This window comes from Macaca mulatta, chromosome 4, assembly GCF_049350105.2.
Source record: "Macaca mulatta isolate MMU2019108-1 chromosome 4, T2T-MMU8v2.0, whole genome shotgun sequence".
Taxonomy (NCBI): Eukaryota; Metazoa; Chordata; class Mammalia; order Primates; family Cercopithecidae; genus Macaca; species Macaca mulatta.
The window spans coordinates 40,042,565-40,059,122 of record NC_133409.1 but is presented as its reverse complement, the minus strand read 5'-3'; the positions used below and the strand labels follow the sequence as shown (position 1 = coordinate 40,059,122).

General features: G+C 36.0%; 1 protein-coding gene across 2 annotated transcripts in view; it reads left to right on the top strand.

The window, feature by feature from the left end:
• The window catches only part of HBS1L (HBS1 like translational GTPase), a 93,872-nt gene extending 82,826 nt beyond the window's left edge, over positions 1 to 11,046 (top strand). For both annotated transcript variants that reach the window (XM_001099850.5, XM_015137402.3), the window contains 3 exons: positions 6,318 to 6,418; positions 9,211 to 9,355; positions 10,387 to 11,046. In XM_001099850.5, coding sequence (XP_001099850.4) covers positions 6,318 to 6,418; positions 9,211 to 9,355; positions 10,387 to 10,398 — 258 coding nt within the window. In that variant the 3' untranslated portion in view covers positions 10,399 to 11,046. The remainder of the gene's footprint in view (positions 1 to 6,317; positions 6,419 to 9,210; positions 9,356 to 10,386) is intronic.
• The last annotated feature ends 5,512 nt before the right edge of the window (positions 11,047 to 16,558 follow it).

Genomic DNA, 16,558 nt, shown 5'->3' with positions numbered 1-16,558 from the left:
CAGCACCATCCGTTGAATAGAGTGTCCTCTCCCCAGTTTATGTTTTTGCATGCCTTGTCAAAGATCAGTTGGTTGTTAAGTATTTGACTTTGTTTCTGAGTTCTCTATTTTGTTCCATTGGTCTATGAATCTACCTTTATACCAGTAACATGCTATTTTGGTTATTATAGCCTGTAGTATAATTTGAAGTAAGGTAATGTGATGCCTTCAGATTTGCTTTTTTTGCTTAGGATTGCTTTGGCTAATTGGGCTCTCTTTTGGTTCCATATGAATTTTAGAATTGTTTTTTCTAATCTTGTGGAAAATGATGTTGGTATTTTGACAGGAATTGTACCAAATCTGTAGATTGCTTTGGGCAGTGTGGTCTCTTCCGCGATATTGATTCTTCCATTTCATGAGCATGGGATGTATCTCTGCTCATTTGTCATCCATGATTTCTTTCAGCAGTGTTTTGTAGTTCTCCTTGTAAGAGATCTTTCACCTCCTTGGCTAAGTACATTCCTAGGTGAGTTGGTTGGTTGGTTTTGTAGCTGTTGTAAAAGGGATTAAGTTCTTGTTCTTGATTTGATTCTCAGCTTGATCGTTGTTGGTGCTACTGATTTGTGTACATTGATTTTGTAACCCGAGACTTTACTGAATTCATTTATCAAATCTAGGTGTTGTTTGGGTGGAGTCTTTAGGGTTTTCTAGGTATGTGATTATATCATTGGCAAACAGAGGTAGTTTGACTACTGTTTTCCAATTTGGATGCCCTTTATTTCTTTCTCTTGCCTGATTGCTCTGGCTAGGACTTCCAGTACTGTGTTTAATAGAAGTGGTGAGAGTGAACATCCTTGTCTTGTTTCAGTTCTTAATGGGAATGCTTTCAGCTTTTCCCCATTTAGTATGATGTTGGCTGTGGGTTTGTCGTATGTGGCTTTTATTATTTTGAGGTATGTTTCCTCTTTGCCTAGTTTATTGAAGTTTTTATCATTAAGGGATCCTGGATTTTATCTAGTGCTTTTTCCACATCTATTGAGATGATCATCTGGGTTTTTTTTTACTTTTAATTGTTTCAGTGATGAATCACATTTATTGGCTTGCATATGCTGAACCATTCCTGCATCCCTGGGAGGAAACCTCCTTGATCATGGTAAAATACCTTTTGGACATGCTGTTGGATTTTGTTTGCCAGTATTTTGTTAGGGATTTTTGCATCTATGTTTATCAGGGATATTGGTCTCTAGTTTTCTTTTTTTGTTATGTCCTTTCCTGGTTTTGTTATCAGGGTGATGATACTGGCTTTATGGAATGAGTTAGGATTCTCTCTTTTTCAATCTTTTAATAATTTCAGTAGGATTGGTGTTATTTCTTTGAATGTCTGGTAGAATTTGGCTGTGGATCCATCTGGCCCTGGGCTTTTTTGTTGTTGTTGGCAATTTTTTTTATTACTGATTTATTCTCACTGCTTGATATTGGTCTGTTTAGGATTTCTTATTTCTTCCTGATTCAAGCTTGGAGGGTTGTATGTTTCCTCTAGATTTTTCAGTTTGTGTGCACGGACGTGTTTATAATAGTCTCAAATGATCTTTTGTATTTCTGTGGTGTCGTTTATAATGTCTCCATTTTCATTTTGAATTGAGGTTATTTGAATCTTCTCTCTTCTTACTCTATATTTTTTTAAGTGGAAATAATAGAAGAATGGATTAGACTTTAAGTTAATTTATATTTGATTTTATTATTTTATATATATATAAAGCATGGAATTTACCACTTTTAAGTGTACAATCAGTGGCATTAAGTACCTCCACAATGTTGTGCAGTCATCACTATGATTCATTTTTTTTTTTTCTCTTGAGATGGAGTCTCTCGCGTCCAGGCTAGAGTACGGTGGCACAATCTTGGCTCACTGCAACCTCTGCCTTCTGGGCTCAAGCAGTTCTCCTGCCTCAGCCTCCCGTAACTGCCTCAGCCTCCCGAGTAGCTGGGACTGCAGGTGTGCGCCACCACGGCTGGCTAATTTTTTGTATTTTTAATGGAGACGGGGTTTCACCTTGTTGGCCAGGCTGATCCCGAACTCCTGACCTTAGGTGATCCACCAGCTTTGGCCTACCAAAGTGCTGGGATTACAGGCGTTGAGCCACTGCGCCCAGCCAGTCATCACTACTATTCATCTGCAGAACTTTTTCAACATCCCAAACTGAAAATCTGTACCCATTAAACAGTAACTTCCCATTATTTGCTCTTGGTATCCCCTGGTAACCATTCTTCTACTTACTTTCTCTGTGAATTTGCCTGTTCTAGGTTCCTTATGTAAGTGGAATCATACAATATTTGTCCTTTTGTGTCTGGCTTATTTCACTTAGCAAATTGTTTTCATGGTTTGTCCGTGTTGTAGTGTGTATCAGAATTTCATCCCTTTTTAAGCCTGAATAACATTCCATTGCATGTATATACCACCTTTTAAAAATCCATTTATCTGTTGATGCACATTTGGGTTATTTCCATCTTTTGGCTGTTATGAATAATGCTGCTGTGAAAACGGATGTACAAGTATCTATTGGGATTCATGCTTTCCTTTCTTTTGGGCATATGCCTAGGAGTGGAATTGCTGGATCATATGGTAATTCTATGTTTAACTTTTTGAGGAACTGCTAAACCATTTTCCACAGGGGCTCTACCATTTTACATTCCCACCAGCAGTGCATAAGGGTTCTTTTTTCTCTACTTCCTTGTCAACACATTAAATAACAAGTTTTCTAGGAGTGGGGTGTGGGAGAGGGATTTTTAAAAATATAATAGGCAAACTAATAGTTGTTAAGTGGTGTCTTATGGTGGTTTCAATTTGCATTTCTCTAATTAGATGCTGAACATCTTTTCATGTGCTTATTAGCCATTTGTATATCTTTGAGAAATGTCTTTTTAAATCCTTTGCACATTTTGAATTAGGTTGTGTTGTTATTAATAGAAATTCTTAATATCATCCCCTATTACATACATGATTTGCAGATATTTTCTCCTATTCTCTAGGCTGCCTTTTAATTCTCTTGATAGTGTCCTTTGCTGCACGAAAGTTTTTAATTTGGTTGAAGTACAGTTTATTTTTTCCTTTGTTGCCTATGTTTTTGGTGATTATCCAAGAAATCATTGCCAAATCCAATGTCATAAAGCTTTTGTGCTATGTTCTCTTCTAAGAGTTTTGTTGTTTTTGCTTTTATATTTAGGTCTTTGATCCATTCTCAGTTAATTTTTGTACATATGTAAGGTAGAACTTCATTGTTTTGCATATGGATATCCAATTTTCCCAGCACCATGAGTTGAAAAGACTGTTCTTTCCCTATTGAATGGTCCTGGTACCCTTGTTGAAAACCAATTGACTATGTATTTGTTAATATTTTTAAAATACAGGTTATCCAGATAATTAAGGAAAGTAATCTATTTGGCCACCTAACAGATTATGTAGCCCATTTGAGTTTATAAAACACTAGATAATTTGATTCTCATAACACTACATGAAGTCTAGAATCCCAGCCTTTACCGGACACCCTTTAGGCCAATGGTTTTAGAACTCAGAAATGTTAGAACTTTAGAAAGGTAAATAATGCATAAAGTTACACAACAGAAGGGAACAACACTCTAAAATCAAAATATTAATGTTTCTGCACCAGAACTTATTAACACTAACTGAGATAAATTAAGATCTGTACATTGCCTCACTTCAAGTCTGGTTTTGCACTTAAATGGGCTTGTTACAGACTTAGGAAAAAACTTCAGATTTTCAGTCTTTTGGGACTTGGGAATTGCAGGTAAGTGATTGTGGACCTGTATTAGTATGGTTCCCATTTGTAGTTAAGGAATTGAACCCTCCGAGAAGTTGTCCTATATGAATAATAAGTGATTAAGCCAGGACTCCTTATTCGTTACCTTTACTCTGAAATCCAGTGCTTTTTTTTCCTATTACACTATGCCGCACATTGCTTTGAATTATAGATTACTTTGATTATATATAATCTGAATTAAAATGTTGAGATAGTGTACAGTCACTTCTCTCTATTATTTTCGCGTAATAATTTGTTTGAGCTACTATTTGCAAGATACTGAGGAGATAAAAAGACATATGAGACCTAACTTCATGCTGCCACCACCCATCCTTTGTTCACCCTGATTTTACCTGGAATGCACACATAGCTCACCAAGGGTAGAAAGAACTTAATTAGGTTTGTGTGCTTCTGTTCTTTCAAATTTGGCCATGGAGATTGGTTCCAGTTCCTTTGTCACACCTTGGCTAAGCGAAGTGAATCCTCCTTGTTTACATAAGTTGTTTGTTACAAAAGAAATGTTTCTTAGATACTTAGACTTATATTTATGTTATGTTGATACTGGTTAAGACCTGAATGCTTTGAATGCACAGAGGTGTTTCTCACCACTTTGCCATGCGTTGTGGCAAGTTTTTCACCCCCAGTAGTCAGTTTTTAATTCTTTTGGAATCTTTCTAGTTCTGACTCCTCAAGTGCCATTGAAAAATAAAACCACTTTTGTCTTTTTGGAGTAATGGAGGCTCAGCTGTGCCTTTTTGTTTTGTTTTGTTTTTTTAAATTGAATGAGTTGGTTTAGAAAGTTCCCAAAGTCTAGGATTGTGCATCTACAGCCCCTCTTGCATTTCTGTTTTCTGAATGTGCAAACTATTTTGGCTAGGAAATTCCAGAGTAGAAGTGTCAGTGTTTCTACAAACAGCATTAAATGGTCCTTATAAACCAATGAAACTTTGATAGTTCTGATATGTCCTGGGAATTGGTCTTTCCAATACCTCCAAACTGTAGACATATTACACGCTTCATGCTTATTGCACACTTATTATTTGAGCGAGGATAGTCAATCAGTGTTCTGGTTTGGATTAGGGTGTATCCAAACCTTAGCTTCATCTTCATGAAGCGAAAGGTTCCATTTGTATGATTTCTATAGGCCTCCTTGTAAACTCAAGTGGGAAGAGCTTTCAATTTGTAGTTTCAACTGACATAAGCCTAAAATTCAGCTCTACACGTAGCATCATGGCCACGTTAAATTGCTTAACCTTTTTGATTTTAATTTTCCTTACATATAAAACATGGAAATAATAGCTAATATATAAGACCATCAGTTAACTGAATGCTTGCCATGTGCCAGGCACCACTTTAAAATAACATTATCTGATTTTCCTCATTTCAGTGATAAGGAACCAGAGGCTGGGGATTTTAGGGGTGGAAGATTGTTAAAGAAATTGTGCCAGGCCAGGCACAATGGGTTATGCCTGTAATCCCAGCACTTTGGGAGGCCAAGACAGGCAGATCACCTGAGGTCAGGAGTTCGAGACCAGCCTGGCCAACATGGTGAAACCCCGTCTGTACTATAGTACAAAAGCTAGCTGGGTGTGGTGTCGTGCACCTGTAATCCCAGCTGCTCTAGGGGCTGAGGTAGGAGAATTGCCTGAACCTGGGAGGTAGAAGTTGCAGTGAGCTGAGATTGCACCACTGCACTCCTGCCTGGACAACAGAGCAAGACTCTGCTTCCAAAAAAAAAGAACTTGCCCCAAAGTTCACACAACTAGAGGTGATTTGAACCCAGGTCTGTCTGACTTCAGGGCCTACTCAGCTGCCGCATAAATTAAATAGAACTTATAAATCGTATCATACAATGCTTGTACCCAGTGTAGTTAAAAATGTTAGTGTCCTTCCTCTTTACCTCTGATTTATTATAATATTCTTATTCAACAATGAATACATTAATTACTGTGAATATGGTATTATCCCCCTCTCTAATTTGTATGAGACAATTCATATTCGTTGAACATCTACCATGGCAGGCACTGTGTCTGATCCTATTTAATTTTCGTCATAACACTATAAAAGCCTACTTATTTTACACTTGAGGAAACTGAGGTACAGACAGATAGAAGAGAAAGAGTTGAGATTCAATCCCAGGTTCTTTCCCTACTACTTATAATAATAAAAATGACAAAAACATTTGTTCTAAATGACGAATTATCTTACTTAATCTTTACAACAACCCTAAGATGTTGTTACCCTCCATCTGTACAGAGGAAAAAGCTGACAGGTTATGCAGTGAGCTAAGTTGATACAGCAATTGGTGCAGTAGAAATTTGAAATGCCTCTCATGACTTTTTTCCCCTTAGTAAGTTAAGTAACCACCTGATTAGAGTGGTGGGACTTAGAGGAAGCAACTGGAGATCCTGAAAGACTCCAAGCAGTAGCACTGAATTGAAGATAATTAAGTGTAAGTGCCAAAAGAAAAGGACAGCGATACTATGCAGATTTTTATGTTATAATTTTTTTTTGTTTTAGGTGCTGTTACACTACCAAACTGTCAGTGAACCCGCCGTTATTAAACGATTGATTAGTGTCTTAAACAAAAGCACGGGTGAAGTCACAAAGAAAAAGCCTAAGTGAGTGTTTTAATACAGAAATGATAAGCAATTTAAGCCAATTTTTTAATGATTAGCTCATTTGTGTAGTATTTCTCTTTGTGGTAAGTGAAACCCATTTTTACTTGTTCCAGAAATTATTTTTTTCAAGGACTAGATTAAAACAAACATAAAAACAAGCAAGTATTTAAGCTTTTGTTTAGATATGAATGCTAGATATAATTTCTGTTATGTGTGGTGGTGGAGGATGTGAATTATAAATAAACGTAAATATAAGCTTATATATGTATGTACATTTCAAGCCGTAGATACTGATGATGTGAAAATAAGGGCATTTCAAAAACCAGACCTACGTTTTAAAAAGTATGTCTAGACACTGGTTCCAAATTTCTACTGCGTGTTTAACTTTCTTGTCACCTCCTTAATAAGATCATTCCCTACGCTAAGCTAAGAAGAAAATAATCTACACACTCTGTAGTGCCTGCTCTTTTCCCATCTGGAAAGTTTTTTTTTGGTTTTGTTTTTGTTTTTTGCTCATAGTCCACGTGGAGCCTTACGTTGAGGTGATCAGCATCCTGTTGGGCCTGCTGATTAGCATTAATGTCCAGGCCTAGGTGTGACACTTTCCCTTTGGCTAGGACAAGATTGGGATTTTTTAAGTACTTCCTCAGAAACTAAGTATGTAAATAAAAACAAAATACAAAACTGGAGATGAATGTTACAAAATAGATTTCTTGGCCGGGCATGGTGGCTCATGCCTGTAATCCTAGCACTTTGGGAGGCAGAGGCAGGCGGATCACCTGAGGTCTGGAGTTTGAGACCAGCTTGGCCAACATGATGAAACCCTGTCTATACTAAAAATACAAAAATTAGTTGTGTGTGGTGGCTCACAACTGTAATCCCAGCTACTCAGGAGTCTGAGGCAGGAGAATCCCTTGTACCCGGTGGGCGGAGGTTGCAGTGAGCGATGATCGCGCCAGTTCACTTCAGCCTGGGCAAAAGAGTGAAACTCCATCCCCCCCGAAAAAAAAAGAAAAAAAAGATTTCTTACCCTAATCCAAGTTAAGGCTAATTGCAATTTGGTTTGGCTGCTTTAGCTTTGGGGTTTCCCTTCCAACGTCTTTTCCAATAACATCCCAAGTCCCCTTTTTTCTGTCCTTGGTGGTCCTCATCTTTTACACCTGCAGAAGAGGCCAAATGTGGGTAGTGGGTTAATAGGCTGACTGCAAGTGGAAGAGGAAATCTTACATTGCTCTAAACCCTTGCCTGTTTCACTGTTAGGAGGAAGGGCTACTTTACCTCTCTTCTAAAGGTAGATCTTTATATTTAACCTGAGTCTTTAGCTTCTGGCATGAGTGTTTGCCATAATGTTCTGAGAAACACGATATAACTATACGACTAACATTTCTTGAGGGCCACTATTTTTTAGGTTGTATTGTGAATGCTTTCACATGATGTATATTCTTAGCAGTCCTGTGAAGCATCTAGCAAGTGACACAAAGCTCAAGTGATAGAGGCAGGATTCTAACCTGGTCAGTTGGTTTACATAGCTTACATTCTTTTGTTCAGGAGCCAGGTTGTTTGACCCAGACAATTGATACAGAATTTTCAGTCTGAAATTGGCTCATCATATATAATCCTGAGTCTTCCCCTCCATGCTTCTGCTACAAAATCCTAGCTCAATGATGGTAGAGTTTAACATATATTCTCATGTTTGTGTTCCCTGTCACCTTATTTGTAGCTTTATCCTTTTATTTTGCACAGCTGTTTGGCTTTTCCCTTTCATTCCTGTTCAGGTACGTTGTAGGCTCTTGATTATGCAGTATGGAATTTAATGTTTTAGAAACTAAATTAGGAACAAGCCATGTATGTATTAGATGCTCTCCTTCCTAAGGAATGAACTTAAGCCTGAAATTGTCCGAAACTGATATTTGGAATTTTTGGTGTATTTTTTTAGAACCTTCTTTTAGTCTGTCTGCCCCTGAACTAATCTTTCAAAAGGAGAGTTTATGATTTCTGTCCACTATACTTCTAGAGTACATCAAAATTAAATTAGAAAACAATTCCAAAATGTCCCTTTTTAGGTTCTGCCTCTCTCACTAAGTCTGAGCAGGACCTACCCTAGAGATTTTTTGTCTACTTATTTTTATGAAACCATTTACAGTCTGATCCATGCCCAGTCTTCCTTCATATTTTACAAGTATCATATTGTGGAAAAGCTACTTATGTGATTTTTGTCCTGAACTCTGCTAAGGAACTATTATTCCTGTGTGGGGAAACAGAGAGATTGCTTGCTTGATTGAGGGTAATCTTAGCAACAGCAGATTGATTGTCCTCTTTACAGATAACTTCCTAATACATATTCTCCAAATTACAGTTTTACTAGGAAAGACATAGGGCATTATATTCCGCTTTGCAAATACTTTTTTCATAGAAATAAGCCTTAGTATAATTTTCTTTATTAGATAATTGAACTCACTTTCTTGAGGGAATGAAAGAAAAAGCATTTCTTTCATGAGGAGGGGCCCTAAGCATTTTAGGCTATGGTGGTCCTGTAAGGGATAGAGTTATATTTGGAAGACTGGTAAAAATGAACTACCTAATGTTTCTTAAATCTAGAATTACTCCTCATTTCTTTCAACTAAAGCAGAAAGTCCAAAGACATATATTTTTATTTAAAAAATATTTTTCTTGGTTTTGAAAGACACAGTTGATATGTTGGTTAAATGTGAAATATTTGTTTTTCAGGTTGTCATTATTACGTTTATTCACGTCTATCATATATTCATTTGTTCTTTTTTTTGTCTGAATAGGTTTTTGACTAAAGGCCAGAATGCATTGGTAGAGCTGCAGACACAAAGACCAATAGCTCTTGAGCTGTATAAAGACTTTAAAGAGCTGGGGAGGTTCATGCTACGTTACGGTGGTTCTACAATAGCTGCTGGTGTTGTCACTGAGGTATTTTAAAGTGACTCATTATATATCCATAGTTATGATGCCTTTTCTTTTTTACCTTTTAGGAATGAAAAGAAAGCATTGAGGGAATGAAAGAAGAAGCATTGATGAGGAGAGGCCTTACGCATTTTAGGTTGTAGTGGTCCTTTAAGGGATAGAGTTATATTTGGAAGATTGGTAAAATCTTCAATGAGATTTTATGGCTTAAAGGAAACACAGCTATGCTATTAGAATAAGAAATTAGAATTTATATTAAATTCTAATTGCTGGAGAAAATAGCCAGAAATGAACCAGAAAATTTCAGTGATTTAATTTCTTCTACATTATCATAATTAATATGAATCTTATGAATTTTAAAGGGTACTTCATTACTCCACATGATTGTTTTCTGCCTAAAACTAGTTCATTTAATTGGATATAACATACTCTTTAAATTGCATCCGAAGTGAGTTACACATATCATGAAAGGTCTTTCTTTTAAGTTGCTAAAGCACCAAGAAACTCTATATACATCATTTAAGTAAAATGCATATGGAAGGCGGTGTGGGGTGGAGGTGACGAAAACAGCTTTCAGAGTTACACTACCCGTTTGTGTTCTTGCTCCACCAACTTTTAGCAGCATAAATGCATTTCTTCTTCAATTTACCTCCTTCAGTATAAAAATAGGATAATAGAATCTACCTCCTAGAGTTGTTGCGAAATGAAATGATAACGTGCAAAGAACTCGGCACAGCAGTCGGCACATATGAAGCATCCAATATGGTAGCTGATGTCATCAACATCACATTTAATCTATCAAGGCATTCTTTCTAAAAGAGCATTCTAAAAATAAGATAGAGTTGTTTGTGGAGAATAATGGAGAGAGTATAGTAAATTGCAGAAATAGCATGACTAGGAAAGGAAGAAAGTTGCAGAACAAATAAAAAGATTTTCTCTTGATATAATAATTCTTTCACTGTAATTTTCCCGTTGTTGTTCTTATAATGTGATTGATTAAATGATAGCAAATGTCTTTTTTTTTTTTGCTTTAACAGATAAAAGAATGATGGGTCAGAATTTCTGCCGTGTTTCCGGATACAGTGAAATAGCTAACCTCTGTTTCAAAGAATCCAGTCATTAAGTCAAAGGAACAATGTGCAATTGATATTTTTTTAGATGAGAGGAAAAATTAAAGCTAAAATTAGCTGCAAAGAAGTATTAATAATCACCTCTGCAAAAATTATAAGTTGCCAACTGGCAAAGAAAGGCTAATGTTAAAAACAACTTTCCCTTTGAAATGTTAGTAAATGGATTTACTTCGCTGAGATTTATGGCAAGTGTCAAAAATAGTATCCGAAGATACTGAATCATCATGAAATGAACTCTACTTCTGGCCAAAGCACAATGTATTTGCAGTTTTCTCTTTTGATTCAATTATACTGCACATGTTTTAAGGAAAAGTAACTTAACTGGGTTTTTCAGGCAGTTGATATTTGACCTAAGCTTTTTTTTTTTTCCCGGTTAACGCTAAGAAAAGATTTGGGAAAGGTTATAATAAAGGTATTTTGTGGTGACCATAAGAATGTCCCTCCCCAAACAAGTAAACTTGTGAAAGTTTAATTTGGAATTAGTGGAAGCTGTTCCTTTGAAAGCCAAGATATTATTTAAGTTGTAAAGCCAGCTAATAAAATGCCTTAGTGTGAGCATAATACAAACTGTGTTTTGTTCTTCAGACATTTATGAGATTCTCTAGACATTTATGAGATTCTCTGCCACTAACATTAAATATGATTTAGGGGTTTTGTGGGATCTTTTCCACCTAAGAGTTTCCTAGTTCTGTCACATGAATTATTTTTTATCCTAATGGCAGATCCAATTTCATCTCATCCATTTTTTTAACCATAACTTGCTTTTCCTATTCTCACTTTTAGAATTACACCTATGATGGCCCTGTCTTTATCTTGCTTGCCTTATAAATTATAAGTCCCCTGTGAGTAAGTAAGAGTCGTATTTTTCTTTAAGGTTTCAACAACAAACCCCAAAGTTTACTTATTTAAAAACAGGTATTCGTTGAGGTGCCTCCTGGGTGCAAGGAGCTTTAGAGGAGATTTTGACCTCAGCTGGACCTGGAACTCTGATCTAATAGACTATTTATGATAAGCCTTTTTTTTTTTTTTTTTTTAATTAGAAAGCAGTGTGATTTGTATATTGATGGCTTAACATATACAACAGCATTTCTTTTCCCCGCCCCTTTTCATGAACCTGACATTTTGAACATAAGCAATAACATCCATATGGTAAAGTAGGCAGATTATACATGTGCTGCTTATTGGATGATTACCAAGTGAACACACTTGGTATATTTCTTTACCAAAATACATGTGTAGTTGTCACTTCAGAGTAAATTCACTGAGTTAAGAAACTTTTATTTATATATTAATATTAATCAGGAATTTAACAGATACATGTGACAGAAATCTAACTTCAAGTGACTTAAGCAGCAAAGAAAAATTTTTGAATGACATAACTGAGAAAATTAGAGGTAGCTCTAGCTTTGGTTCAGTTTAAATCGAGCAGCTCACCCAATGTTAGCAAGGACTCATCTCCACTCTGCCTTCCTTAGTGCTGGTTTTGCCCTCAAACTCTATACAGAACTCTTAGCCCGGCACGGTGGCTCACACCTGTAATCAAAACACTTTGGGAGGCTGGGTTGGGAGGATAGCTTGAGCCCAGGAGTTTGAGACCAGCTGAGGCGATATAGTGAGACCTTGTCTCTACAGAAAAAATTTAAAAACAGATCAGCTGGGTGTGGTGCCACATGCCTGTAGTCCCAGCTACTCAGCAGGCTGGGGTGGGAAGATCACTTGAGCCCATGAGGTCAAACTGCAGTGAGCCATGATCACATCACTGCAGTCCAGCCTGGGCAGCAGAGCAAGACCTTGTCTTCAACAAATAAAAAACCTCTCCTGTAATGCCAGGTTCTTGACAGGATGTGAAAATTCCACACTTACATCCTCAGATCTTCCATCCAGCGCAAGGACAGACTAAAAGAGCATATATTTTCCAGAAATCCTAGAAACATCTCATCATTGACTCTGATTGAATTTTATTTATTAATACTTCCCTAGGATATCCTGTGTTTGAGTGTGAAGTAAGTATCACACAAAGCATATAGCTAACAGTTGTGGGAGGATTGGAAATTCAGGGTGCTGTTAGGAAGGGGAAATGGATTGGGGTTTAAGGTAGGGGGAGTAAAAACAAGAAACCATCCACTCTGTATATTATATAAGACCATGATGGAATTAAGAATTTTAGTTTACAATTTAGCATAAACAAATAGTAGTAGTAGAAATTAATGCATTTATTCATTCCTTCTCCAATAGTGTTTAAGTACAATCTTTTTTTTTTTTTTTTTGCATTTTATTGATTGATTGTGGTTGAAGGGAGTGGTGATATTATTTCGAGGATTCACTGTGTGAGAACACTGTTGGTAGTAGAAGACTTGAGTTAATTAAGTGACAAAGAGGTAGAGCAGGCACGCCCAAACTTGTTTATGCTCTGATTTCCTCACCCTGTTACTTTCATCCATAATTTATAGTACATTCATTTTGTGTCATTTTGCTTCAGGTATTTCTTGTCCTGACTCTTCTTTTTTATGATTTTACTGTTTCTTCACACTAATGGCTTTGTCCTCTGACTCTTTGTGAGATTCTACTGAGCAGTTAACCTCTAGGATAATGTGGCTTGAACACATTACAAAACCGTTTTTTGACTTGTTAGTAGTATTCACACATTCATGACATTTGAGCCTCTCTACTGTGAGAAATGTTTTAGAGACCAGTTTCTAGGCATAGCTGTTTTTCTCCTGTGAGTATGGAAATCAATACTTTTAACCGTTGTTAAAATGCAATCATAGTGACTTCAGAAAATTTGGAAAATACAGAGAAGAGTAAAATTAACCCACAGTTCTATCACCTAAAGGTAGCTGCTGCCAATGTTTTCATGTATTTCTTTTGTGTCTCTCCAATGCATTTTTTTACATAGTTGTGAGCGTTAGCCAAGTTATTTTCATTTTATGTAATCAATAGAATTATTAGAGGTATTTTTTATTGATATAAAAATAACAATTACAGATCCTGATGTGCAGAAATTAGTCAAAATTATACAGTTTCCAAAAAATCAAGACAAGTAGGCCCAGTACAAACTACTTAATCGTCTTCTAATTTCCCTCTAAAATAGTTATAGAAATGCGTAAGAGAAAAACATTCATCCTTTCCTCATCTAATTATGAGCCTGCCATATTCCAGGCACAAGAGAAAGCTGTCCGGCTTGAGTCTTAATAGGGCTGATAGTCCAACCAGGGGACAGGGTATCAGAGAGAGATAATTCGAAACTTTACGATTGGGGAGTAGGTGATGGTAGAAAATTCTGCAGCAAACATCTGTTGATGCTCATCATTTGTTGATGTCATCAAAGATCACCAGGGCATAATTGTAATCAAAATTAGTTTTTATTGATGCTTGCTGCAGCAAGAGAGACTGCACACCACTGGGGTCTATAGGTGCTTCTCCGTGGGAAGGTGTAAGGAGGGGCTTGCTAAGAATTTGAGCACATGTAGCTAATTTTAAGGAGGGCTGAAGCAAGCACGGGTTTCTTCTGGATTGAGTGAGTGCTGTCAGAAAGTGGGAGTGATTTTGCAATTGGGTATCTTAATTTTTGTGTTGTGGATGGGAGGAAAGGAAAGAAGCAACAGTCATCCATGTTAGCCACAAGAAGAGGTTGGCTATTTATGGTTTGCATAGTGACTTTGTTTTTGTCTGTGCTCAGGCATGATTACAGTATCTCATTTTATCCGGATTACGGTGACCTCATCTGATGTTAGAGATTTGAGAATTGTTAAATGTTCAGCAGGAGAACACTACCACATAGTGTGAATGCTAGGTCAGAAGCTGCTTTTTCACACCAAAACCATTTAAGTATGTACAAGTAAGTTAATAGTGTAAATGTAGATGTAAAATACAATGCAAAACAAAATAATGAAGTAAGTGAATTAAATTATTGTGCCAAATATGGGGATATGAAATAGGGAAAGAAAAGCATTAAATTACTTATAGTCCATAAAGGGACTACATTATTTTGTTATTCTGATAATCCCATAAAACAAAGTTTTAAGAATGTTTACAGTAACCACGAGTGGAATTAGTGAAACTATTCATATCAATGCAAAAAAAAAAAAAAAAAAAAAAAAGGCAAAGAAACTAAGTCTGTACAGCAAAAGATGGAAAGGAAACAAGAAAATTAAATGAAGACAAAGGTTGTGATCATTACAATAAATGAAAATAGGTTTTTATCTTTAAAATGTAGACTCAAACTGCAAAGCTAATGATATGCCATCTACAAAATATTCCTATTTTGTAAATAACACTATAGATTTAAAGAAGAAAGGGCACAGATGTACTGGGGAGACAAAAATAACTGTGATCTGTTGGATGTCTACCATGTGCCAAGCAATTTTCATATACTCACTAATATGACATATCTATAATTATATGAGGTAGGTATTATTAACCTCAGTTGACAGATAAGAAGACTAAAGCCCAGAGGGATTACTAAAAACTAGTAAATAAATTATGGAAACATGATTTGAATTTAGATTTAAGTCTGACTGAGGCATGTTTAAAGACACTACACTGCCTCTCCAGAAATCAGGAGTAGCAATATTAACACTGGACTAAGAATTTAAAGCAAGTAAAAAGAAAATTAAGGTAAGAGAATTTCATATTAATAACAAGTATAATGCACAAGCTGTACCAAATGACATAAAAATGCATAATGAAATTTAGACATTAAAAATTAAAGGACATAATTACAATTATTGAGGAATTCTCATAGCTCTGCCTTATAGATAATGTAAACAAACAAGGTCGTAGAGGACTTAAACAGCAAAGCAGAAAAAATGAACATATGTAAAAAGAGAATGTACTGTTACAAGTTTCCTTCAAGAATTGGATAATGAGCAGTGATAACACTGCTCTTGAAGAGTTACGTTATAAAGTGAACTCAGTGGATCAGACTATAGATATGGGAGTTGTCTTTTAGGTTTGGAATCATTTAAATGGACTACAGATATTGGAATTACTGGTTACAGAATATAAAATAGCTGGCTAAAATATTTAAATATTTAATATTTCCTTATAAGAGGTGAGTAAATAAGAGACTATAAAATGACCATATGTGTTTTAAAATCAAACATAATGTTTAAGTGTGAAATATATAATTGAAACTAAAAACTATTTGAATTAAACAGATTAGATACAGCCAAAGAAAGAATTAGTAGCTGGAAGCATAGATCAGAGAATTTACCCACAATAAGATAAAGACGAATAAGTTCATGTGGAATGGAGACTAGAATGAGAAGGTATATATTATATAAAATTAAAGTTTTAGAAAGTGGGAATACAGAGAATGGATGTACAATATCAAAAAATAGAGCTGTAAAATTTTCCAGAATTGATGGAAGACGTGAATTCACAAAGAGAAGCAATACAACATATTTCAAGGATGGTAAATAAAAAGAAATCCACTTTTAAGTACATTTTAGTGAAACTGCGGAATACTGAAGACAAAGATTCTAAAATTGGTCATAGAGAAAAGTCAAATCTACAAAGGAACAGGAATTAACAACGAAATGGAAAACAAAAATAGCAAGATATCTGCAAAGAGTTAAAGAAGGTCTGTGCCATTCATAAGAGGGCTTAGTTATCCATGGAATCTTGAGAAAGGTTCACAGCAACAAATGCTATTCATTCAAAGCTCTGTCTCTCAGTCTGTTCCAACTGCTATAGCAAAATACCCTAAATTACCCAGGTAATTTATAATAACAGCCATTTATGTCTTAACATTCTAGAGGCTGGGAAGTCTAAGATCAAGACACCAACAGATGTGGTATCTGGTGAGGGCTCTCTGCTTCAAACATGACATCTCTTGCTGTGTCCTCACATGGCAGAAGGAACAAACCGTGTTTGCATGAGGCAGAAGAGCTGAAGGGACAAACTTGCTCCCTTAAGTGCTTTTATAAGGACACTAATCTCATGCATGAGGATGGAGCCCTCATGGCCCAATCTTGTAATTAAAAGGCCTCAACTCTTAATACTGTTACATTGGGAATTAAATTTCATCAGGAATTTTGCAAGGCCATAAATATTCAAATGATTGCACTCTGTCCAG